The 26,578-nt window shown below is 38.3% G+C and overlaps 2 protein-coding genes across 14 annotated transcripts in view; one reads left to right on the forward strand and one right to left on the reverse strand.

Moving 5' to 3' along the window:
- Positions 1–276: 276 nt before the first annotated feature.
- ANKRD40CL (ANKRD40 C-terminal like) lies at positions 277–4,703 on the forward strand (the record flags this gene model as incomplete). The annotated part of the gene is given in 4 exon segments (XM_033091742.1): positions 277–310; positions 3,491–3,574; positions 3,577–3,644; positions 4,453–4,703. Coding segments are annotated over 4 exon segments (330 nt in total), but the record flags the coding sequence as incomplete, so codon positions are not given.
- Positions 4,704–10,844: 6,141 nt separating this feature from the next.
- LUC7L3 (LUC7 like 3 pre-mRNA splicing factor) overlaps positions 10,845–26,578 on the reverse strand; it is a 29,929-nt gene continuing 14,195 nt past the window's right edge. For 2 of the 13 annotated variants that reach the window (XR_004421290.1, XM_033090059.1), the window contains 11 exons: positions 24,483–24,549; positions 23,341–23,426; positions 21,324–21,363; positions 20,500–20,644; positions 20,048–20,122; positions 18,913–19,017; positions 17,954–18,115; positions 17,299–17,582; positions 16,629–16,789; positions 12,891–13,031; positions 10,845–12,785 (listed from right to left, as the gene is read on the reverse strand). Coding sequence is in view for 8 of the 13 variants with exons in the window: in XM_033090059.1 (XP_032945950.1) it covers positions 12,598–12,785; positions 12,891–13,031; positions 16,629–16,789; positions 17,299–17,582; positions 17,954–18,115; positions 18,913–19,017; positions 20,048–20,122; positions 20,500–20,622 (1,239 nt within the window). In the remaining 5 variants the exon portion in view is untranslated. Of the gene's footprint in view, positions 13,032–14,184; positions 14,311–16,628; positions 16,790–17,298; positions 17,583–17,953; positions 18,116–18,912; positions 19,018–20,047; positions 20,123–20,499; positions 20,645–21,323; positions 21,364–23,340; positions 23,427–24,482; positions 24,550–26,578 lie in introns of all 13 variants that reach the window. The other 11 variants (XM_033090053.1, XR_004421286.1, XR_004421288.1 and 8 more) reach the window with 11 other exon arrangements.

The raw sequence follows: 26,578 nt of genomic DNA on the forward strand, positions 1-26,578 counted from the left end.
GTGGATACAGCCCCAGGAGGAAGGAGGGAGGCTTGAATTTCAGTCCCTTCCATCACGTGCAGCGTCCTGTGTAAGTCATACAACACACCTGAGCTTACAGTTTGACTATAAAATAGGCCAACGCCTGCCCTATCTCACCAGATCAATGACAAGGACACATTGTTTCACTCAGGACAGATTCACTGAGACTTTACAAAGTGCCTTTTGATTGGGAGCTTGTGCATACATGCAAGAGGGGCTGCTGAGCTGTCAAGACTACAGAGCTGACCCCTGGCTAAACCCCAACAGGACGTGAGGGAGAAGTCAGCAGGTGAGTTTGCAAATCCTGTTTCCAACAGGGGCCTCAAAGAGGCTCAGGGAAGGACCTGAGGAAGGGAGGTACAGGGGTGATCCTGCAGTTGTAGGGCCTCTGGCCCTCCCCACCCTCAGGGGTGTAATCGAGAGACCAGGGTTCTTTCCAGGGAAGCAAGCACCAAGAGCTGTAATAAATAATGACAGCGGCAGCAATTAATTACTGGGGTCCACAACGTCCCAGGAGAGGTTGTGCTTTCTGTGCACGTGCTCATTTTCTTACAACCTTGTGGAGTGATTATTAATCCCACTTACAGATCAGAAAACTGAGGCTCAAGGAGGTTAAGTAACTTGTCCAAGGTGACCCTGAGACTAAGTGACCCAGAGAAAATTCAGACCCAAATCTGCCTGACTTCAGAGGGCGTGCTTTCCAACCTCTAGGAGACCCTGCCCATCCACAGGATAGCCTAATTGACGGCTTAATCAAAGAATAAAATGCTTTAAAACATGTTGGGCCCGGCTGGGGGTAGTTCTCATGCTCCATGTCACATGAGGAGTGAAGGGGTGGAGAAGGCGGGTCAGGTCAGGTCAGGTCTCCATGGGGCTGAAGCCCAGCTGCTGCAGAGCCTGCCTGAGAGCGGGCCCAGCGCTGAGCTCCCTGCACAGCCCAGAATGTAAGGGCAAAGACAGCACTGCAGATCCTGCGGTCCTGGGAGGGGGCTGAGCTGCGGGGAGCGTCGCATTTCTGGGGAGGCAATCGGCAGTGTGGAAAGAGCATCATTTGATCCCTAAACAGGACCACCTTCGTGGGCCTTTGATCAGAGCAGTGGTGCAGGTCCCTGCATTCAGAAAGGTCCCACACGTGGGACTGGATCCTTTGTGGTCTCTGTAATCTGTAATAATTTTATCTTTGTTTTGTAAGTGAAGTCATGCGTGTGGTCCCACTCCCAGCCCATTGTCCCCTCCCCACCCCAAGACTGCAGTAGTTCACCAGAGTCCCTCATTCCATCTCTTCCAGCCCCTGGTAGGGACTTAAGAAAGAGAGGGGAGTTGAGGCAGCAAGACTGGGTCTGACGACCTGAGGGTAACGGGGCAGGGAAGAGGCGGGGACCTCTCAACCCCACCCCACCCCCATCCAGGTATTGGCACATTTAGGTGGGGAGGTTCCAATTCCTTGGGGGTCACCCATCTGCCTGGGCTTGGGGCAGTAGTTCGTGCAAAGCCGTTTTGTATTTTCCTTTTGTACTGGGCGTCACTCATTATGCAGCTACCCTGGTCACAACCACGTCCTGCCATTTAATTAATGGAGCAAATTTGAGCAAGTAACTTCACCTCTCAGCCTCAATTTTCTTGTCTGGAAATGGGAATAATGCATACATCCCATAATTTTTTTGAGGCCAGTGAGGTTTCTATTAAAAAACACAAACCAAAAAAAATTCCAAAATGCAAGTCTGATTATGATAGCCCCCCCGCCACTGAAAACTAATGGTTTCAGGTTGTTCTCAAATAAAGACCAAAATAAAGACCAATAAAAATATCATATAAACCATGAAAGTAATGAACATTTTTCTAGTAGCCACATTAAGAAAAGTAAACACAGGTGAAATTTTATTTACTACACCCAATATATCAAAACCCAGTGTGCATTTTACACCTAGAGCGTATCTCATCTCATGTGACCAGTGGCTACCAATGGGACAGCACAGACCTGTCTACCCTGCCGGAAGCTGGCTGCTGCCTGCCTCCTCAGTCCCTACAGCAATGCTGGATGGCCTTCCTTTCATCGTGTGTCTCCCTCCCCACACAGGGCCTTGTGCTCTTCTGGGCCCTGGAAAGCTCTCCTCTCTTCCCTCTGATCTAGTTAAGCTGAGTAGACGTCCTTCAGATGTCAACTCAAATGCCCAGCCTTCAGGGATGCCGTTTCTAGACCCCTCCCCACGCTTTCACGTTGTGGATCACACCCTCACCACGCCCAGAACAATCGTCATTTCACATATACTTGAGGTGTCTAGATGAATATCCGTCTCTCCTGCAAGCTTTTAAACTCCAGGACAGACTACTCCAGGTTGTTGTTTTAATCTTTCCCCCAGGGTTGAGCAGTGCCTGGTGCAGAGGCTTTCAATCTACTGTAGAGTGGAGATTATAAGTACTGTCATGTTCTTTCCTTTCCCTTCCCTCTGGAAACTTCTTATAAAAGTACTCTTCCAACTGTGTAACTCTGCTGGAGAACTGGAGACACAAAGCACTCAGTGCCGAAAATATTTAAGGGGAAACTTAAGCACACAGCTTATAAATAGCTTTCCCAGATTACACACTTCAAAATACTGTCTCAACTCTTTTTTTCATGATTTGGGCGGTGATTAAGGAAAACTACTCTTCAAGTTTGAAAGTAATTACTACCCTTTTGTGACCTTTTCCCCTTAAGGAGAAGCTGCAGAGTAGGAAGTGGAGATAAGGCATCACTGTCCGTTTAACTGGCAGATCTGGCAGAGAGCCAGATGCTGAGGTGCTGTTTCTCCACTTCTTCCTGTTCTTCATCAGGTGACTATGAACAAGAAAGCTCAAATCCACGGTTGTCAGCTGACCCAGGTGATGCCAAACCTGATGACACCTGTCTAGGTGAGGACTCCGGCCCTCGACGGTGTCAGAAGGCCGAACTCATACGTGGTTTCCTCTACCTTAGCCAACATTGCTCCTTCTTAGGACAGTTCGTTTGCAGACTCCCTCTACACCACTGCCATATGCAAGATGGTAGAATTAGCCTATTTCTCAGGACTTTCACCTTGCAGTCCCTCAGTGGGATGCGGGAGGAATCACATGGAGGGACGTGCACCTCTGCACAATGGCTTCCCAAAGCTTTCCAACTAACCAACAAAGTGCCAACCACTCCAGGTGTTGTCCAAGGGTGACGCATTTGAATACCCACTGCATATTTTAAGTCCTAGCCTGGCTCCGAACTGCAAGCTTTTTGTTTGCGGTGTGTTTAAGGGGGCATACACCCCAGAGCCTGCACAGCACTCTAAGAAAAGCCTGAGATAATGAAACGTTTTTTATGTGCCAATAAAAGCTCCATGTCTGTTTATTCAGTTCTTGGGATTCTCTATGCTGTAATCACTGATCATATTGAAAGGCTTTAAAAATGGGTATTTTGTCTCTTTTACAAATGAATTTGTGGGTGATCGAGAGCTAGTGCTCAAAGTCGGAGTTCAGAGCCCCAAAGAAAGTGACTTCATTGAAGTTGAACTGAACAGGTAAGAGCTCAGTTACCAAAATCGACTAAAAGTTGGTGTGAGCTGGGCATTAACCCAGAGCAAGTGGAAAAGATCAGAAAGCTACCAAACACACTGCTAAGGTAGGGTTTGTGAGTTTCTACATGCAGACTGGGCTCTAAGTGGGTATATGTACTGTGAAGCCAATCATTTTGCTTTCACATTTCTAGTATGAAAACAAAATTCAAGACACTGGAAATTTTGGCTGCAGGATGATCAAACATGGCAGCTAATTTTCAATCTGGTGTTTTTGAAGATTTGCACTTAATTCTTAAACCCTTTAAAATTCTATGAATTACAACTATTGCCCAAATTTAAGACTCCATATGGCCCTGCCAACCCTTGCAAAACTTGTTAACAGTAGCATAGTCCCCATTCCTTATCTGCTTAGCAACAGCCTTTGTTTTGCAATGTCAGGAAACATTCGTTTCTACATTTTTAAGTATTTTCAAAACTCAGAAAATAGATCTCAATTTTTAAAATCAGAAGAAAAATCTCATTTCTTTGTGCATTATTTTTTAAAAAGGTTTTCAAAATGCCTTTAGCAATTCTTACTGGTTATCTTGGCTAAGAGTATATTCTTTGTAAACTCACAGTAAGTGGCACAATTGATCATACTTTCTAGTTAGCTTTCAAAAAAATGCCTTGGCCTGAAGTTTATTCTTGTGCAGTATTAAATTGGGACTATCTTCCCCTTTGGTCTCTGCAACGAAAGGAGAAAGGAGGGAGGGGAAAAAAACGAAAAGATTCTCAACTGCTCAGTTTGCCACGGACAGAGAAAACAATACGGAAATACATTGTTAAGCCAAGAAGCAAGATGTGAGCCAATAAGCCTTTTTATCTTAATGACTTCACATGGTATTTATAAACCATTATAATTTCTTTTCACATTAAGGACAAAGACATTCTAACTATGGAACTTTGAGAAGTAGAACTCATTTTGATGAAAAATGGAAGCTCTGAAGTGATAGACTACACACCGTCTCTGACCGAGAGGCCCTGCTACAATTGCAATGCTGTGAAAATGACATATTAAAAAATCCCAGAGGGGGTGGCCAGATGGCTCAGTTGGTTAGAGCGTGAGCTCTTAACAGCAGGGTTGCCAGTTCGATTCCCACACGGGCCAGTGAGCTGCGCCCTCCACAGCTAGACTGAAGACAGCAAGCTGCAGCTGATCTGCTGGTGGGGTGACTGGATGGCTCAGTTGGTTAGAGCACGAGAGCTCTCAACAAGGTTGCCGGTTCATTTCCCACATGGGATGGTGGGCTGCACCCCTGCAACTAACGATTGAAAATGGCAACAAATGGACTTTAAAAAAAAAAAAATCCGAGGCATACTTATGTACTGCTGACATTGTCGGGACAAGTGGCCAGGGTCTGTTCCGGTCAACCCCCTAAGTGCAGGGTGAGCTCATGGACAAGCTTGGACCCACTTGGCACACAGGTTCAGCCAGTGCTGTTTTTAAAGACATCTCCTATCAACATTCCCTATTTACACTTTTTATTAGGTTGGTACAAAAGTAATTGCGGATTAAAAGGTTAAAATTTGCAAAAACAGCAATTACTTTTGCACCAACCTAGTAACTTACCTATAAAATGGCAGGACATACAACTTGAGTGACTACCTTTGAGACTATTGTTAACATACAATTTGCAGAACCACCACAGCCACAGCTCACAGCACTGACCTTACAAATAGGTGAACAAACCAAAGTTGGTGCCCTCACTGACGACTAGCTCCGAGGTGTGCAGTCAGCACATCCCATGTGAGGTTCCTCCCTACCACACTAAAATCCTCTGGGCCAACTCGAACTTCTTACAACGGCTTGTACTTTGGAAGCATGACACCCCTTACCCACTTTAATTAAAAATTATCTCTTACCCTAGTTATCCCTAATTCTTATGGAATTCTGAGCAAGCGCAATGTCTGTCTCCGCCCACCCCTCACCGGTCCCTCATCTCCAAATTCAGTATCACTCGGCTTTGATGCAAGTTGGGGGACGCACAGGCACTACATGGGCACACATCTCACCTAATTGTCCAAGAGCAGAAAACAGCGTGAGTGCCGAAGTGTTGTGCACCATTTCGTGGAGTGTAATGAATAAATGAGACCCGAACCTGCAATTTGCTCATATCATGGGCCTTTTGAAAAGTCACTTTTAAACTGTCACCATGGTGAGATGATTGATTTGGGAACTAAATCCAAAGGACAGCACTCTGCCATCCGCTCAGGCTCTCCACACACAGCGAGAGGGGCAGCTTACCGGTTTCCCTGAAAATAAGACCTAGCCGGACCATCAGCTCTAATGCGTCTTTTGGAGCAAAACTAAGACCCGGTCTTGTATTACTTTTTGCTCCAAATGATGCACTAGAGCTGATGGTCCGGCCAGGTCTTATTTTCGGGGAGACACGGTAGCAGCCCCCAACCTCCGCAGGCCTTACAGAGGAACACCTCTGCGCTGTGAGCTCAGCATCTAAGTACTTGTTTTAGACAGCTTGCCCCCTAAAGCAAGCCAATCCCACAGCGCTCACAGAATTCCAGGGCCAGAGGACTGACAGGAGATGACAGGGGTAATTCCCAAGTGCCATCTCTGTAAGGTATTTTCAATTTTGTTTTGCAATAGTAAGGACAATTTAGACGGGCTGAGCTTGGTTATGTTAACAGCCTGAAATCATCATTTGTGGAAAAGTGAGGCTTTAAGGGAGTGTTTTTTTAGTTAACATGGTAGAATAAATTTGAAAGAAAACTAGTTTGTTGGGAGGCAAGCTTATATAATCCTAATAGCAGAACATACACAGGTGTTGTCTAGTGATTAATTACGATAAGATTAACAAGGGCAGCAATTTATCACAAGGTTGATGAGCAAATTCAATATCCATTCCAAGTTGTTAAACACAGCCTGCATCAAATCCACTATAAAAATTGATTTTCTCTAATAAACATTAATAAACTCAAGGCTGCAGATTAAGAATAAAAATTTGAGGAGCTTCATGAATAATTTTTATTAGTTTTCACTTCATGCGTAGACTGTGGAAACTAATTTAAGGTGCAATTCCACTGAAAGTTCATCATTTTAAGATTTGTAACGCATTGAAATGAAATCAAGTACCAGAATGCTATCATAAGAAATTTAAGAACATATTTAGGTTAAAATATGGAATGATCTAGAATTCTTGGTCTTTCACAATCTGTAAGTTACAGTAGGGTGACCAGTAACTCCTAACACCACCCCTTCCCACCCCTCAGAGCTGAAGTCCTTCAGGGAAGAGAACTTGGTTCCTAGTAGCATTCAGGGATTTTTTTTTCTAATTAAATTTACTGAAGTGACCGTTGTTTTGAATGAACTCACAGCTAAGTCCTGAGCTCACACAAAAGGGACCCAAGAGTCACTTGAGGAGCATATCTGCAGGAAAGAGGGCCACTGCTAACTAATAAACATTTAACACCTCATGGTGCCCCTACCAAGAGTAGAAAAAAGTCAAAAACGAGTTTCTCTCAGGTGACAATCTAAGTTGAACAAAAACAAGGACCGTGCCAACTATGGGCCAGGAGAAGAGCTCTTCTCAGCTCAACAGTTCCCCTGCCTAGGATGGCATAAATCTGAGAGAAAAGCTTCCCTGGAAGCTGCTAAGACGGCAGGGCAAAAGCATCAGCTCCCTGGCTGATACCCTGACTGTTAAGATAGAAAGATATCACAAAGAAAAACACACATTTAGGTCCTGCTTCTAGCTTTTAAAGAACTACAATTAAGACCCTAAATTTGGCACTCAAGAAACCTTTTAAATCTGCCACACATTGAAGGAGGGTTCATTTTATAAAATAACATTGTTTCCACATCTATTTTATTGTAGGCACTACCTACACCGAAACCTTTCCCTTTTTTTAACTTTCAATTTTATTAAAAATATCATACATACAAAAGCACATAAACATACAGTTCAAAAAGAAACCGCCCACCCAACTTGAGCAATAGAGCATCACCACCAGTTCCTCTGAAGGCTTCTCCTCGGTCTCATTTCCCTCCTGCCCTCCAAGGCATAACAATGCATTTCGTGTTAATCATTTCCTGGCTTTTCTTTCATTGACCATATATTTAATCAACAGCCTGGGTTTGACCTTCACAGAAATGGAACCAGAGTGGATGTATTCTTCTGTAACTTGTTTTGACCACTGAGATTCATCCATGCTCACATCGTAGCTGTAGTTCAGTTTGACTTCTGTGGAATTCCATTGTAGGAATATATCACAGTATTTATTCAGTGGACTGTTGATGGACATTTGGGGGGTCTTTCCAGTTTTTTCCCTTTTCTCCCTATTTCAAATGATACTGTTACGACATTTTTACATCCATCTCCTGGCACACGTGTAAAGAGTTTCTCTAGGGTATGTATCTAGGGGTAGAAGAGCCACAAGAGAAGTTATGGCACAGCCAGTTAGGCCAAATTGTTTTCCGTTGTTCCTAAACATTCTTAAATCTGTTGACAACTGATCTACTTGGAATGGCTGAGGGGAAGAAACAGATCAACTATGAAACTCTCAAATTGCATTTTTAAAATAGGAATTAAAAAATCTGATACAACAATGAAAAACACATTTATTTCTCAGCTTTGGTTTACTTGAAATGTACTTTTAAAAACTACATGTGAAAATGTAAGAGTGCTGTCTCCTATGCTTCACGTTTCTAAATATACTGAGTGAAAACAGCAAGATTCAGAACATACGGTATTCTTTATATATATAAAAAAGATCTATACATATATGCTTACATCACCCACCTCCCACAAAAAAAACCACTTGGAAGAATTGCTAACAGTAGTAGCTCCTGGAAAGGAAGAACAGAGGGACGGGAGAAGGCAGACATAGATCACTAAATACTTCTACTATTGTTTTCTGAACCATGTACAAGCATTATAATTGTAATACAATTATTTCAAAAAGCAGTCACCTGTGGTTCTTTCATAAACAACTAAAAATCAGTCTGAACCCAAACTTGAAAACCTGAATGAAGTCCCATCCCACAGAAAATATACACAATAAATTCTCTAGTGTCCTTTCCGTTTCATGCACTTCAGAAAAAATGTTTTAAAACATTCATTCATACAGCTCATCTACAATGCATTTTTCAAAGCATAGAATGCAAGCTCAAAAACTACCTTAAATTGTTCAGTTTTAGTATCTTTAGAAACTTAATCAGAAGGTGGCTGAACTCAACCTGCATATGGCCAAGGTGTTCTCAAACCTTGGACACAGGGTCAGTTATCCTATTACACTAACGCTGTTGAGGAAACCGGACAGATCGCCTGCAGGTGAGGGATGCTATAAGGAGAGGAGGTAAATAACTAAGTTGGCCAATAGGTCTAGTTTATTAGAAGCTCAAGAAGGCAAGAAATGTATTTTATTCCCAATTGAAAAATAAAGGTACTATGATTTAAGAACAAAGAAGTCTTAGCAGAGGGGAGGATGCCAGAGCAGGAGACTCAATTACCGGGTCCCTTAGAGCAGCACAACAGAAAGTAAGCTATCAGACCAGTACTACAGTTGGTGGCTGGCCAATTAAGGTTCACCCAATTTATTTTAATTAATGAACTGTTGTTTAAATCCTTGTCTTTTGGAGATGCTGAAACATTTACAGATTAAGACTTGCTTGAAAATAATAGGGGATAGAGGATACACACACAGGAAATAAGACTGGCCACTGAGTCTTAGTGGTGATGAGTTTTAACACAGCTTAATTACACTATCTACTTTTGTGTATGTCTTAAATTTTCCAAAAGAAAAACTGCTCTGATTCCAATCTTATCAAGTAATCTTCTGATTAATGAAATACGCACTAACCAAATGACAACTTTTAGATCTGCAAGGCAGAAATGTGTATTTCTTAGAGTAAATTAGAACACAGCTTCCATATTGGATTCTTGTGAATTTGGTTAGTAAGCATCATTTCCCATTGAGCCTGATAAATTTGGGGTGTTGGGAGTTACCCAACTTCTAGATCTCCACAACTAAGGCCAGACTTTAGTCACTGACACCTTATGGGACCTGGCCTCCCCCTCAAATCCTACATAACTTCAATATGACACAGAGATGAAGATGAAGCCTTTCATGAACTCATTCACTGTACTTCATTAAAACAGGTCAGCTATTCTAGGACAAAATAAATCTGGTATTTTAGTATCTTAATAATGTAGTACCTTAGTACTTTAATAAATTTGTTTTGTTTTTCTTAATATTTAGTAATAGAATATGGTACTATCACTTGAAGTTCTTTATTCCTACAACCACAATCTTGTCAAACTACACAAAGCAGTGTGCTTAGGAGGTGGCTGACTGTTAGATTTCCCCATGTCATCTTAATCCTCATGAATCATCTCTGACAAATTCAGAGATAATCCATTTACTGCATCTCCAGGATCAACTAGGTAAGCCAGGAGTGCACTATCCCCATTTCATACAGGACCTCTGAAGAGGCAGTTTCATTATTTTCCAAAGCTTAGGGGAGGGTATTTTAGTAAATTCTGTAACAGTTCATTATGCCTGTTAGAAGGAATAGAGGCATAACAGTGAGGCACTGGACCATGAAGCAGAAACCTAGAATCTATGTGCTAGCTCTCCAACACGGAGCCAGATCACCTTGGGTAAGTCATTTAACCCACTTACTCAGTTTCTCTACTTATAAATTGACGGTCACATTTGAAAATTATAAATCACAAAGAATTAGTATGACATATGTAGCTGGAAATAATACTTTTATCCAGTTAAAAAAGCTGGCTATAGGTAGAAATTTGGTACCAAATTTGCCATATGTGAGCAAAGGGAAAAAAAAAAATCACCTGCTTAACTACCAGTTTTTCAAAGAATCCCTGTTGTATGTATTACACACCCCATACATAGAAATACACTTGTAATCTAACAAGACCAGGTTAGAATAAATCTTGATACAGGATTTAAAACAAAGACCAAAAACTAGCTAAAAGTTCTTGACTGCTCTTCTACATCATTATATCATAGATAGAGGATGAAAATGTTTGTCAGAAGGGTATTCTGAATTTTCTGCTACTAAAGATCTCTCTCAGGGATGTAAAAATATATTCTAGTTCACTGTACATCTTTGCTATTAAAAAGCAAAATTCAAATTTATTCATAACCACCCCAAATTGAAGCACCATTATTTAAAACATTTAAACTGTGGAAATTCTATAAAAGTCTTCAACAGAACAATCAAATAAATTGTTCACTGACACCTCTAGTAACAGTGCACCTCTTATATTTAAAACAAGGGACTAATTCAGAGTCAATAGCTTTATTAGAAAAAGATTAATACTAAAACTTTTCAATGACAGAGACAATCAGATTTGTAACAGAAACTCAGAGATACTTTATTTTCACTTCTAAATCCAAAGGCTAGGTATAGCAGAGTTGTAAAAATGGAATCCCACTTAGTCTGATTCACACGAATACTAACGTTTAATCCCGTTTTCAAAGTCCAAGAATGAAACTTGCAATTAAACACTGAGCAAGCCACATGTTTAGGTAATATTTCTTAAAAAGTCTTAAAGAAAAAAATATGATACAAGACCTAAGTTTTCAGTGGCATTTATATGCTATTAACACGTTCTGAAATCTGGTAGGTCACATCAGTCCTGAATTAATTTTTTTAATAATAATAAAAAAAAAAAGCTAACTGAGCTTTATACTTTGTCTATGCCACTATAGTTTTCTTTCACCTCATTTTAATGTCGGTCTTCACTTTATGCCGTTTTCATTTTTCTTCCAAAAATCTTCGAACAGTAGTCCTATAATGCAAAATTTGGGGAAAAATGATAATTAGACAACATGTAAAAGGCAAACTTTTATGACTAAGTGTTGGCCCAGTCACTAACTACTAATTAATATATGTATATGGAATGTTTGTATTCTTTTTAATTATCAAGGCATCAGTGTGGTCTTAAAAGCCATGTGCCTGTGTGGGCTTGCCTATGTGGGAATGGCTCACACAGACATAACACTATATTGCTGTCCCAGAAAAGGAATGCCATCGACAAATCAACTAATTGGTACTTCCTTTCATTAGGAATCTTCTATCCCACGCCACTAGCCCAAAGAATGAACAGTTTATAGGTTTTAAGAACTTTTACAAAACCTGACTTTTAACAGTTCTTTAAAAACCCAAATTCATTCTATATGGTTCATTAGTACTTTGCAGATTGAAGGTGTCTATCCCTGCTATTCACTGCTGCTTTAAATATATCAGCCAGTGATTATTCCTATATTCCTATGGCTGACTGCAAATTCTCCTACACAGTAGGAAATATTAAACACATACCTCTTAAAGACTTGAGAACTGCACTGAATGTAACAAGGCGAATAATATGAAGTGTTTATTGTATTTAAAATTCTTTAAAGATATCTAATTCTGGGCACCACTGCATCCCTACATACAGTTGAAAAAAAATTCCATTCTGTTAACATTTGATTTATAAGTTTCCACGCAATACACAAAAAACCCCTCTGTGCTTCTTGTAAAGAACAAAAAAGATACACAACAGTTAAGCGTAAAGATCACAGGCAATAGCATTCAAACATGGATGTGGGTAGAGAAAGGAGTACCTGGCATGAGTACCTGCTTAGTTTGACTGAATCCTTGATTTTTAATTTGGCTTTTCATGGGCCGCTCACAACACCAACGCTGTGTGAGGTATGGTAGTCAGCTGCAATAATTCATAAACCCTACACTTCCATCAATCCAATGCTACTGGCTCTCGAGTTACAGAACAAACTGCATTAGAATGCAAGGCAATAAAGCAAAAAACTAGAAACATCCTTGACAAAGAAATAACTAGCAGTTTAATTAAAACAAAGTAGTCCAACATGTGCCTCAGAAATATTTAAGTTTTTAAAGCATATGTCTCTGCCAATGTACCAACACAAGATGGACTTAATACCAAAAAGAAAAAAAAAACAGTTCAACCTTTTTATTAAAAAAAAAGAAATGACAGCAAAATCCCTAAAAAAAGGATAATTAACTTTTCAATGGCGACTATATTACAAATGTGGGCAATAATTTCCAAAGAGGCACACTAATGGGCACGAGTCTGCTACAAAATAGCTGAGACAAAACAATGTACCTCAAAATGTTTTGCAGGACTACACTGTCTTTTCCTTCAGAAGATGTATGTCTTCTTACTCGGCTTAGTTCCATCTTCATCTGTGCATACTTACGCTGCACTGTCAAACAGTAACAAAAAGCCCTAATCAAAGTGAGAAACAATACACTTACCTCTGTCTGATCTGAGGTCTTATCAGATCAGTTTTAATTGGACTGAGTGTCACCTTCAGATTTAATGTCTTCACTGGTCCCATTGACCTCATTCTTAGTATCACCTTCCTTTGATTCAGTGTTTGTGTCTTCACTCTGTTTTTCTCGACTACTGGACTTCACACTACTTTTTTTATCATCAGATCCCCTCTTTTCTGCCATAAAAGAAGACATTGATCATGGATTTTCAATTAAATAAAATACATACATGATACTTTGAAAAGTGAATGAAAAAATGAAAAAACAATCACTTCCCACAGACTGCAATTAACACAGTTTGGTGAATCTATCAAAGGGACAAAATCTGTAATTTATGGAGGAGGGGGGGAATCAGAGAAAGCAAAAGGTAAAAGAGTGGGCAAATTTTCTCAAACTAGTGAGAAGCTATTAAGCACAGGCAACTCAAAATGACCGCAGAATTAAACATTTAAGTAAATTTCATTTAGAGTAAAAAAAAAATCCAAAGCAATGGGAAACATATGAAAGACAGTACACAGAAACTGTGTCCATATGAAATAAATTTTTAAAGGTAAAAAGAGTAACTACAAAAGGTGAAAAAATGCTGAATAGGCATGTTTCTCCAACTATCTTTAAATGCAAAAAAGATTACGTGTGTGTGTGTGTGTATTTGAATGACCAAGGGGGACAAGCCCAATGAAAAGAAAGTAGATCTTAAATCCCAATTCAAGTACTGAACTTTCGTGCTTTGCTAAGAAACATATAGGCCAACTCAGAGTTGTTTTTCCAAAAGGGGACATTAAAGTTCAACTCATTTGCAAATAAAGAATGAAAAAAGTAAATCCCGATGTTTTTCTTCTTGTTTTCTTTGTAATGGTGAAACCTCACACTAGAAATGAAAAGTGGCATAAAGAGGAAGGATATTCTAGCTTTTTCAGTTCCAAGTATTGCCCAACAAAAGATTTCTACAGAAAATGTTAAAAGAAACTACAAACTTTCTAGAAAAATTATTTTTCTCCTTATAACTAAGTTAAGAACAACAGCTGGTCTCGCAGAGCAGTTCATAAGATAAACGTTTTAAGAGAAGCAGAACCCTCTACAGATTCTGGACAAAGTTGTTAAGACACAACATTAATAACCAGAAGAGGAATGGTAATGAAAACAAAATATGGTATGGGGGACACTCGTTCAAAGAATGTAAGAATTGAAGATCTTGTGTGAAGGAGCATATCCAGTCTGTAACACCTGCAAAATGCACAAAGCAATGTCCAAGTAGCTGACTGCAGGACTTGCTTCACGTCTGTCTGTCCACTTATGAGAACTGTGCCAGTACAGTGTGCTCTAACTGACCTTGTGGAAAAGTCCTCCCTTTGTGCCTTATGGGCTTCTCCGGTGCACAGGTAGCTTCAATGTGGAAGAGTCGTCTTGTTGCCCCGTAGAGGACTAGTAGTCAGTCCAATAATCTTATCTTCTGCCCTATGTAAATATGGTAGATCTTAATAGTCCTAAGGACATCCACGAAGTGTGGTGGATTTTAGGGCTATGGAGTAAAAAAGGAAACTCTCTTGACAAAGAGAGCGCACTAAATTGGTTGGTGGTAAGGAAGATAGGTTTGTGTGAGAAACCACTTTTCATTTGTGGAGTTAGATAAAGTGCTTCCGTCACAACACCTGCAGTAGTGAACTCCCTCTTACTCATTTGCCATTATCAAATGCTTGCTATGGCTCATATCTGGTCTCAAGGTTCAGGCCTTCAGTCAATTATATACCTAGGAGTGCCTGAATGGCTACATGGCATTTTCAAAAGCCAATAAATCATATCACTTCTAAGAGATCCCAAAGTTTAAGATAAATCTATTAATGGCATTTCCAATCTCTCAAGATAGAACTGATGCAGAGTTTTCTCTGAATCAAGTCCTCTTTCCATCCATCCATATCTCACCAGGAAAATCCCTATTTGTCCATAATCTAAACACAACGCAGTTTATTGCATTTAAAAGTTTTATTACATTCCACGATGTCATTATTACAATTAGGATTATAGCCAATCCGTTCAAGATATCTTTTATCCAGAAATTACACAAACACGTCTGTTTTGAGTCAGGCCAGTGCCATTTATTGCTTAACTGTGATCCCAGATAGTTTCAAAGGCCAGCTAGCTTTTGTCCCTGAGAACTAATCCAATTATTTAGAGTGACATGGATGATAGAAATTTAGTTCTCAAAGATAAGTAATTTGATCTCTAACATCAACAGCTGGCTCTTGAGAATTGACCGCTCACCCCAAAAAATACATTATAAGGAAAGTCTTCCAAAAGTGTTAGGTGAAACTTTCTTAAAACTAATGTAAAATGTTAACCCTTTGTAGCAACTGCCTTTTGAATCACAGAATTTCTAAACTTAAATGGCAAATACTAAAGCTCATGAGATTGTTTTAAAAATTATCCTTGTTTCCTACTTTTTAACATTTGCTCCACATTGAAAAATAAAAAAAGCCAATACATGTAAAATATTTTTTAAAAAGAAGTTGCACTTACTTAAGGAAAACTAAAAGAAGGCAAAAAAGAAAAAAACTCTATTGTTTGTGCTGCTAGTTCTCTAGCTCAATCTAGCAAAAACCTGAGCCTGGCCAAAAAAAAAACAAAAAACAAACAAACAAAAACCCAAAATAGGACAGTTCCATAAAAGAAAATAATAATAAATGGATACCACATAAAAGTCCAGTATTATAAACTCAAACAGCAGCACACGTATTATGTTGGTGATCAAACATGGACACAGATAGGTAGAACAGGACAGAACAAGCAGAGCCAAGAAAATTAGGCCCTTTCTCTCATTCCAAAAATCCATGCAAAGCAGATCAGCCCAGTCAATACAAAATGAAAGATGCTCAAGGAAACTGAAGAAAATGCAATAAGAAGATCCTGATGATTAAAAATTATCTTTCAATAAAGGCTAAGTTAAAAGATGAGAATATCCTTGTGAAAACATGCCAAAGACAAAATGAGAAAGTCCATTCATACTGCACAGTAAACCAGCTACTGGAATGCCACAGAAAACCAAAGAAAAAAGTTTAGAGGGAAAACAGCACAATGTTCCAATAGAGCACATGGTTAAGACATGTAAGGAGTTCAACTTCTACAAACTTAGAAGTTAATTACTGAGTTAAATGAAGGCTGTACAAATGAGGATCAACGAAACAATGTAAAACAACGTACATTTACTCTGCAAGACATATTATGGAACCCTACAGCAGATTAAAAAAAAATGCTGCCAATAACCAAGTTAATGTACTCTAAAAGCCTAAAAATCCTGAAAGGTAATGCAATACTTGGAAGAATCTAGATGATAAAACTTCAGGTTATCAACTGAAGGATGTGGTTTGTTTTTTGCTTTTTTAAAACTTTTATTTATTTAAGTGTGTTTTTCCAGGACCCATCAGCTCCAAGTTAAGTAGTTGTTTCAATCTAGTTGTGGAGGGTGCAGCTCACAGTGGCCCATGTGGGGATCAAAACGGCAACCTTGTTGTTAAGAGCACTGCGCTCTAACCAACTGAGCTAACCGGCTGCACTGAAGGGTATGGTTTTATTGTGTTCTAAGAAAACACCATGTCAACTGTCATTCTCACAAATCAAAAGCAGGGAAAGGGAAAATAATGCCCATTTCCCACTGAATTTTAAGTGAAAAGGAGTATAGCTTGAAATGGAACTCTGCCTGCGTCCAAAGAAAAGTGAGTGAGGGGAGACAAGAGTATGGAAAGAGTCTCCTGTTGAATTAAATTGTCACATAAACTAACCTTTCTCCTTAGATTTTCTATCTTGTTCTCTGTCCCGACTTTTGCTCCTGTGCTTGTATGACTTTCGATCCCGGCTTTTTGATCTTCTTCGATCCCGACTACGAGATCTATGCTTCCTTTCTGATCTATCGTGGCTTCTGCTTCTTCGTCGATCTCTACTTCTTAATAATTTAAAACAAATTAAAAGCAACTTTAGCTGATATTACAATGAGAAGAAACTTTGAAGAATTATAGACCACTGAATAAATATCAGGATTAAGCAAAACTTACCCTTAAAAGGCAAATGAATATTAATTTACTACTAAGACATATTTACTTTACAAATCTTAAGAACTAAAAATTACTGAAAATCTTTCTAACTTGTAACCTCACCCAAAATAACTTATAATTTAAATGTTTTCTTAGGGTCAATGAGAAGAGAAGCACTTAGAGACCATCTAATACACTAACTTCCTAATAAGACCGCACCAAACCTCCTTAGACTGGTACTAGGAAATAGCAAAGAAGTTGCCTTGAAGATGCACAAGTTCACGGATTCATCTCTTATAATCCATCTTAGTGCTTAACAATACTTAAGAGCTTCTTAAGTACCAAGGAATAACACCAGTGATTACTGCTGTTTACTGCGCACTCACTGTGTGCTGGGCACTGTTTCAGGTGTTCCCCATACCTGCTTCTCCTTCTCTCTCTACTTCGTGATCTTTTGTGGTCCCGAGACCTGCTGCATCTTCGGTCAGAAGTTCGGCTTGAATGCCGACTTCGTGAACGACTTCTTTTTCTTCTCTCCCTGTCACGAGCCCTTTCTTTTTCTCTTTCTTCCTCTTCTCTTCGTCTTTTCCTTTCTCTTTCTTCTCTTTCTCTCTCCCGTTCTTTTTCTCTTTCTTCTCGTTCTTGCTTCTCCTTTTTTAAACGCTCATCACGATCAGGTTCTTCAGTTCTTTTTCTTAACTTTTCCTAAGGAAATCAAGTGCAATTTTTATAGAATGACCTTTACAAACACTTTCAAACAATAGTTAACTAATGTGAAGCACTTCCAGACCACGCAGTAAATCTGATGCCCTAAAGGGGAAATTCCCACATCATGTATGTAACACAAGGTATCATTAACTGAATCCTCAGGAATATCCTTTCTCTGAATTCCTGGCACTAAACAGTGAAGAAAATAGAGCACTTTGCTAATCTAATGACTCACAAAATTTTACAAGGGTTGTATCACTGCTTCAAATAACACCACTGTCAACAAGTGGTTTATATGTATGTAATCAATTTTTAGCCATACTATAGTCTTAGCTATAGCTAAAATGCATGTTTAGAACAAAACTTACTTTTAATTCTTCTACAGTAGCTTTAATTTTGGCATAGCCCATGTGCTGTTTTCCCATCAAATGATCATCTACCCGGGACTGGGCATCTCCTACTATCAAAAAAGCTCCACACACTTCACAAACTTCCATTTGTTTTTCTTGGGCAGCAAAACTTTCAATCGTCTAAAATGATAAATCAGTTATTATTAGTATATTTGAGGAAGAGAGAAACAAATCCCAAAAAAGTACTTATCATTTAGACTAGAGTTCCAATTTTGTGAGGTGCTACTCTCCACTGTTTACCCCCACCCCAGTCATTAATACCAACGAGCAACTGGTCAACCTTTAGAAAGGGAAAGCATGGCAACCGCACCCAACTTTCCCTATCATCCCGGAAGTGCTGAGACCCCCATCACTCAACTGCAACCACCGAATTCCCCACACCACCTTGGGAAAGTTATACTACCTTTCAGAAAGTTACCTATTTCAGTCTGAATTCATTTCTTGCTTAGGTTCAAAGGCTAAAGGTGTCACCTCCATATTAAAAGTGTTTTTCAAAGTCATTAAGGAATTGAACTCAATGAGCATAATCTGAACATCTATTCAATATTTGGGAACCAATGATCAATTATATTCTACCATCAATATCCAAAACATACATATTTTCTAATTAAAAGTTTTAAAAAGACGACAATATTTTAGAGTATACCAATTTTGAACTAAGGTAAATATGTACTGAGTAACAAAAGAGAAAATAAAGCCCAGGCCCAAATGAATACTTATGATCTAAGACACCGGTTGGCAAGCCAGCAGCTAGAAGCCTGTTTTTGTAGTTTTATTGGATACACAGCCACAGGCATTTGCTTATGTATTGTCTAAAGCAGTTTTCATAATATAAACACAGAGCTTAGTAGCTGCAACAGTGTAGCCTACAAATCTAACATATTTACCATGTGTCCTTTAATGAAGTTGCTACTCACCGAAGTTGTGGACCTAAGTAATTCTCTCTCTTCTTTTAACTGTTCAACTAATTTCATCATTCCCTGGGCTTCTTCTACTTTTCCTTCAGATCCTAGTTCTTCAATCTAACCGAGATTTAAAAAAAAAAAAAAAAAAAAAAGAAAAAGAAAAGCACTGAAGACTCCTTTCTCACCAAACTATCCAAATATTTTTCTTTTCTTCCCCAAGCGTCATTCACATTTAGTGGTTGTTTAGGGTCTTTTTACTTGGTTTTGTTTACTGAAACCTCGTGTTTAATTTACCCTTTTGATTTTTTACAGCATTAATGAAATGTACTTGACACGCAATAAGCTGCATTATTTTTAAGGTACACAACTTGGTAAGTTTTGACACCCATGAAATCAATACCATCATCTACATAATGAAAACACTCATCACCCCAAAGTTCCCTTGTGCCTCTATAGTACCTACTCCCCAAGCAACCACTAATCTACTTTCTTTCACTATAGATTTTTTGCATTTTCTAGAATTTTATGTAAATGGACCCATGTATTTTTTTTTGGGGTGTGGGGTTGGCTTCTCACTCCGCCTAATCATCCATACTGTTACATGTACTTAATTCCTTTTTATTACTGAATAATTCCATTGTGTGAAAACATCACAATTGCTTATCCATTCACTTGATAGACATTTGAGTTTTTTGCTTTGTTTTGCCTTTTTTTTTTTTTTTTTTTTTTTAGGGTTTTTGCCTGTTATGAATAATAAGGCTGCTATACTATACACAGCGGGCGTACAACTCTTTATGGAAACATGTTTTCATTTCTCTTCAGTAAATATCTAGAAGAATGGCTCATGGTGTGTCTGTTAACTTAAGAAACAGATACAAAGTCTTGTCCAAAGTTGTTGTACCATTTTACACCCCATGAGCAGTATATGACAATTACAGTTTGCCCACATCTTCACTAACACTTGATATGTCAATCTTTGTAATTTTAGCCATCCTGATAGGTATTCAATAAAAAACCCATTGTGGTTTTAATTTGTACTTCCCTAATGACTAATAACCTTTACATATATTTATTTGCCATCCTTATATCTTCTTTGGTTAAGTGGTTTATTCCAAGTATTTTATGACATTAATGCACACAGTTTTACCTGTTGCAGGAGTACATCAATTTTATCTGTTAGAACCTGAATTTTTTCTTCATTTTTGCCTGTTGGGCCAGCTGCCTATTAAAGACAATAAAATGTATTATCAAAAAGTAAAAAAAAAAGGTAAATATTCAAACACTCCCATACAACACATACTTGTGTTTTATAATCAAAAAATATTGAATCACAAGGATAGTAACTTAATTATCTTCAATTTCTGTTAGCCAATTACATATTGTCAGTTACTAATATTCAAGAGAAATATCCTATGTTAGTAAAATCAGTAGTACATTTACTAATAAAGACTGAAAAAATAAATGCCTAAGTTTCATGTCATTCTAAAAGAACACAAAGTAATGAATGAACTTGAACACAAGTTTCAATACTAGGGAGGTCTCTGGGTCTCCAGAGAACAAGGACACTTTACAAAGACTGCAAATGAATTTCACACTCACCCCAGACGACTGCTGGTTTTGAGATAATGCCAAACGAGCATGGCCTCGTCTAATTCTACGTTCTACTTCTGCAAGTAAGCTCTGCAGATATCGCAAAAAGTCTCTCTCATAGCCAACTTTCATAAAACGAGAACTTTTCTCATACCTGATAAAAATGAAAATAAACAAGCGTTACACTTTTTCCAAGTCTTTATTACAACTCATATTCTATTTTTCCCCCCACATATTCTACCTTAACTAGTCTCGTAGACTACTGCATTTAGGCTGAAGAGTAAACCAGGTGTTTAAGAAGTGAATTTCTAGCTTTCCTTCATCCTGGTAAAGGGAAGGCTGTATTTAGCTTCCTTCATCCTGGTAAAGGGAAGGTTGTATTTAGCTTCCTTCATCCTGGTAAAGGGAAGGCAGTATTTAGCTTCCTTCATCCTGGTAAAGGGAAGGCAGTGTATTTAGCTGCCATTATGGTTGGTAAGAGCATGGATTTTACAATCAGGCAAATCTAGGTGCTTCGGCACCAACAATACAACTACATTGAATCTGTGACCCCAGACAAGTCTCATTTATAAAACCAAGGCTATTAAAAAGCAACTGTGATGTTTAAAAAAAAGCTTAGGCTTCATGCTTGGCATTTAGTTATGTACTTATGTGGTGGCTACTAATATCATTAACGAAGCTACATGACTGTCTACCACCCCCAACTAGTGAATAGGACCTCAATCAGACATTCATTTTACATTAATTCCAATTATTTATTCAATCTTTGTCCCCTTTAAACTAAATAATGATGGGTGTGGGGGGAAAATGACCCCCAAACAAGGGTAACTTACTGTTTTCGTAGATTTTCATCATGAATTTTTTCACATGGACCTGAAGAGAAAGAAATATGAATGCATAAAGTATTGGTGACGTTAACAACGTTTTCTCTTGCCAAAACAAAGTTTTCTTTAAAAAAAAAAAAGGAAAAAAGATCCATTTTATCATTGAGTAGTCTGTAGACGCCTAAATTGAGCCTACTGAATCATGAAGCAACACGCCCAAGTAAGCATAAAAACTGTTCTCCTCAGTCTTAGATCAGTTTAATGGAGAGCAACTATAAGGTAGGAAAAGAGAAGAGGGGAACAGGAGGAAAGAGAAAATTGTTCCTTACTGCCACCCAAGAATAAAACTGTGAGGAGGGCGGACAGGTCTGAATCACGACTGACATCTTACTAATTCTGAGTATTTGCACATCAAGTCAGACAATACAAGACTAGCAGCCTGGTCCCACCCCTTCCCACCACCAAAAGACAACCAATTTTAACCCTTTTAGCTATTTCTTCCGGGATTTACCTCTGTATTCCTGAATTCTATGCTTATTTTACTTTCTCTTCATTTCTTAGAATCAAAATTTTAGGTTAAATAAATATTCAGTGTTTATATTTTGTCTATGTAAGTACTATTAACTGCTGAGCCAAACAAAAGGTGCATTACGATGACACTTCTGATACACTCTACTGTTAGGATTTTGTCAGAATTCTTTCATTTTAACTTCTATTTCTAAATTGTTCCAAAACACTTTTAACTCAACTACAGAAACTATCTCAACACTAATATCCCTCAAGATTCGAAAGATACCAGAATATCAGCTTCATTTTCTTCTGTGAGCTTCCTGACCTGCTTCAATCTGGGCTGCTTACTTTCTAAGCTCACTAACAGAGTTGTCCTCCTGAGAAATTCCTTTTCTGGTCTGTATTGGATGCAGTTTACTGGATCTCTTGTTTTTCTCCTTCTTGGTTTATGCCCCTGTGTTGATAGTTTCCACAGAAAAGGTTCATAGGAGATACATTTGTTGAGACCTTGCATATCTGAAAAATATCTTTTCACCCTCACACTTTCCTTTTGGCTATGTAGCTAACCTGGATAAAAATATTTTTCAGAATCCTCAGGGTGTTTCTCCAACGTCTTCAAGCTTCCAGTTTGTTACTGACAAATCTGAGGCCATTCCGATTCACAGTCCTGTGTGCCCCACCCACACCCCTGGTGTTCTGAAATTTCACAACCCTGCGCTTTGCTATGGATCTTTTTTCAGTCACTGCTGAGTATTCAAACACATTCAACCTAGAGACTAATGTCCTTCATTCCGCACTGCAAATTTTTAAATTTCCTCCCTTCTGTTTTCTCTATCTAGACCCTTATTCAGCTATTAGAATGCTAGACTGATATTTCAATCTTTTCTATCCGATTACCCAGCACTCACAAACCTTTCCACTGATTTTTATTGCAGATTTCTCCAGTTCTAATTTCCAAGGGCTCTTTTGGTTTTTCAAAAGTTCCCTTTTTATATAGCATCCTATTCTTCCTAACATCTTCTTGTATTTCTCTGAGAATACTACCGTGATTCCCCGAAAATAAGACCCAGCTGGACCATCAGCTCTAATGCGTCTTTTGGAGCAAAAATTTAATATAAGACCCAATCTTATTTTAATATAAGACTGTGTATAATATAATATAATACCAGGTTTAATGTTAATTTTTGCTCCAAAAGACGCATTAGAGCTGATGGTCCGGCTAGGTCTTATTTTCGGAGAAACGCGGTAAATTTAGTTAAGACTTTTCCATTTTTTTCTCCTGCTTTCCCCATTATCTCTAACTCCACTAAATTCTTTTTTTCTGTTGGCTTTGGTTAAACTTTCGTGTTGAAGGTTCTCTTCATATGTCTGACTGGTGTTCCTTGACCGGCAACACTTCCAAACTCTGACTGCAAGCTGGTATGCACAGGCAGGTTTTGTCAACTAATACGGGCTTTACCATTGCAAAATCAGGCAGCAAAGTCTTTCTTTTAGGAGACTCCCCAAGGGTCAGTACCTGTAGATCACTTCTCTGGAACTGTTCACTTTCTCTAAAGAATCCTCTTCTCTTCTGCCTGGGGAAAAACATCTGGCTGTATCCTTCTAGGAACAGGGCAGAGGAGGGAATGGGAAAACCCCACTATTAAGAATATAGTCTTGTTTAATCTCTTACAATCTCATTTTTACTCTCTACTGCCCTGTGCTATGTCTGGAATCCCAGTATCTGGACTCATCCTAACGTGCTGTTAATGCTCTAGGGCAAGCATTGTGCTGAATTAACTTCTCTTTTATGTCCCATCCCTGAGAGAAGAAGATAGTCACTCAATTATATACTTTTTTACATTTTATCGTTCAGTTGAACTCGTCTCTTTAGTCCAATTTCTCCAGAAAATAACCACCTAGTCTCTCGGGGTGTATGGATGGGAGAAGCAGAATCACCAGATGCACAGGTTTTAAGAGCCTGACACCTAGACTCGTGGTTCTTAACGGGTAGCAATTATGCCCCCAGGGACATCTGGCAATGCCTGAAGACATTTTTGGTTGTCACAATTTGGGGGGGAGAGGAGGGTTGACATATAGGGTAGAGGGCAGGGACGCTGCTAAACATCCTACAATGCACAGGACAGCCCCCCCTAAAATAACAGAATCTACCAGCTCAAAATGTCAAATGTCAAAGTTGGGAAACCCTAAACTAGACTAATCAGTCATTTTTGGCCCCACGACTCAACTCTGCCTTCTACGGTACTTGGTGCCTCCAAATCCTGAGCCTGCCCAGGGTTCAGCTGATCAAACACTTGCTTCTGTTTATCCCCTTTTGCAGGCTTTCAGGGTACAGGTTTCTCTACTCTGTTGACTTTGCTGCTACTCTTCCATCCACTTGTTATCTTCCAAAATTTTGTTGACATTCTAATGTTATATCTTCTTCTGTTTACACTTTTGTTTTACAATTTTCATTTTAATGGAGGGATTTCAGGAAGGAGTGGAAATATATATGTGTCATTTAACTAGACTGACATTTATTAACACATTTAAAAATCTAAGCCAGGAAAGAAATTACTTTATCAACAAACTTTTAAGAGAAAACTTTTCAGAATTATAAAGTACCAGTTCTTTTTTAAGTCACAAGTTTGGTAAGAGTTACACAGAAAATTCACTTACCAAGATCAGAACGAGTGTTGGTGAACAATTCCGCAGGGCAAAAACCACAGAGATAATATTTACAAACCTATTGAAGAAAAACAAAGGTACTTAACTTTTTTAAATTGTTCAGTTTTAAAACTATATTGGAAAAGGATGCCAAATAACTATTTTCTCATTTCTTGATCTCCATCTTTCAATCAAGTAAGTTTCAGAACAATTTCATTTGTTAAACCACTTTAGTTAGGTAGTGATTTCTGGACTCCTGGATTTCAGTAAAAGATGTACAAGACTGACAAGGAGTTACCAGTTTTTAAAATTACTGCCTACCCTCTCAACCACAACAAATATGGGAAGATGTCCAGAAAAAAAGGAATATTTATTTTTTATTAAAAAACAAAAACAAGGGAATGGATTCTTGCCATCTGTGGCAGCATGGATGGACCTGGAGGGTATTGTGCTGAGTGTCAGACAGAGAAAGACAGATGCAATGTCATTTCTCTTTTATGTGGAATTTAAAGAAAATGAACAAACAAATCAAACAACCTCATAGGTACAGAGAACATTTTGATGGTTACCAGATGAGATTGGGGAGGGTGAGTGAAAAAGGGGAAGGGATGTCACACAGTAGTCATGGGGATTTAGCATATAGCACAAGGAATATAGTCAATATTACAATAAACATGTATGGAGTCACAGGAGTACTAGATTTATCTGGGTGATAGATGAAGGGTGGTTGGGAGCAGGGTGAAATAGGTGAAGGGATCAAGAAGTACAAATTGGTAGTTTCAAAACAGTCATGGGGATATAAAGCAAAGCACAAGGAATGTAGTCAATATGGTAATAACTACGTATAGTGTCAGTGCCAAGTGGGGTACTAGACTAGTCAGGGGGATTACTTCTTAAATTATGTAAACGTCTAATCACTATTTTGTACACCTGAAATTAATGTAAAATAATGCTGAATGTCAACTGCAATTGAAAAATTAAAAAGGGGGGGGAAGGATAAAGGGGAATAAGAAGTTCAAATTTCCAGGTATAAGACAAGTAAGTCATGGGGATGTAACGTACAACATAGGGAATATAGTCAATAATATTGTGACAGCATGGTACGGTATCAGATGGTTGCTGGACTTATGGTGATCGTTTCTTTAGGTATATAAATGTTGAATAACTATGGTGTACACCTGAAACTATTATAATATTGTGTGTTAGCCATATTTTAATAAAAATCTTTTAAAAACACACATAAAAACCAGAAACAAAATAAACAAAAAAACAACCTACACTGTTCTTATCATTCTAACATTGTTAAAGACCAGAACCAATTTACTGATTAGGATTTGGGAACCACTGTCTAAATTACAAGTAACACTCATTTAAAGCAATCTGGTTCAGTATTTTCACTTACGAGATCCTGTAACCTACCCTCACATGTACTGAATTTTTCATACATACCAGCACTTTACCAAGTGACTCCTGATAGGTTCTTAAGGTATGGGGAATTAACATGAAACCAACTTTTAATTCTCTCATTAGTACTTTTATAACTCTTTCAGATATATTCCAAGACTATCCTATATTTAATTCTGTTAACACTGCAAACCAAAACCTAATGAGGAAAATTACAAAATATCTCCTTTCTATTGCTTGTTATTCGGTAGCTCATCAATGTACAACTATGAAATATGAAAGATAAGTCATGTTAAATTTAAGATTGAATGAGAGTTCTTTCTAGACACTTAGGGCTAGATGTTAAATATGAAATATTGTTTTCTGCCTCAAAGGTCAATTGTTTTACACTTGTTTGAAACAATGTGGTTCCATAAGCTGTGTCCAGAAGAACTAAGGTCAAAAAAACCAATTAAAGATTCAAAAATCACATCTAAACAAAAGATTTAGTGTTATACCAATATTATCCTGTTAAAATACTTGATTTCTAAGATTAGTCTTTGCAATTTAAACATTATTTTTACAAATAAATTTATTAAAAAGGCTCTATATGCTTGAATGGTTAATAGTTTTTCAAATTATTTCCAAACTTCCAGTGCTCCTATGAAATATTTTCAAATGCTATATAATTTTCTAATTAAAAAGTGATTTGTTAAACTTTGCAC

The sequence above is a fragment of the Rhinolophus ferrumequinum genome, chromosome 21, assembly GCF_004115265.2.
Source record: "Rhinolophus ferrumequinum isolate MPI-CBG mRhiFer1 chromosome 21, mRhiFer1_v1.p, whole genome shotgun sequence".
Classification (NCBI taxonomy): domain Eukaryota; kingdom Metazoa; phylum Chordata; class Mammalia; order Chiroptera; family Rhinolophidae; genus Rhinolophus; species Rhinolophus ferrumequinum.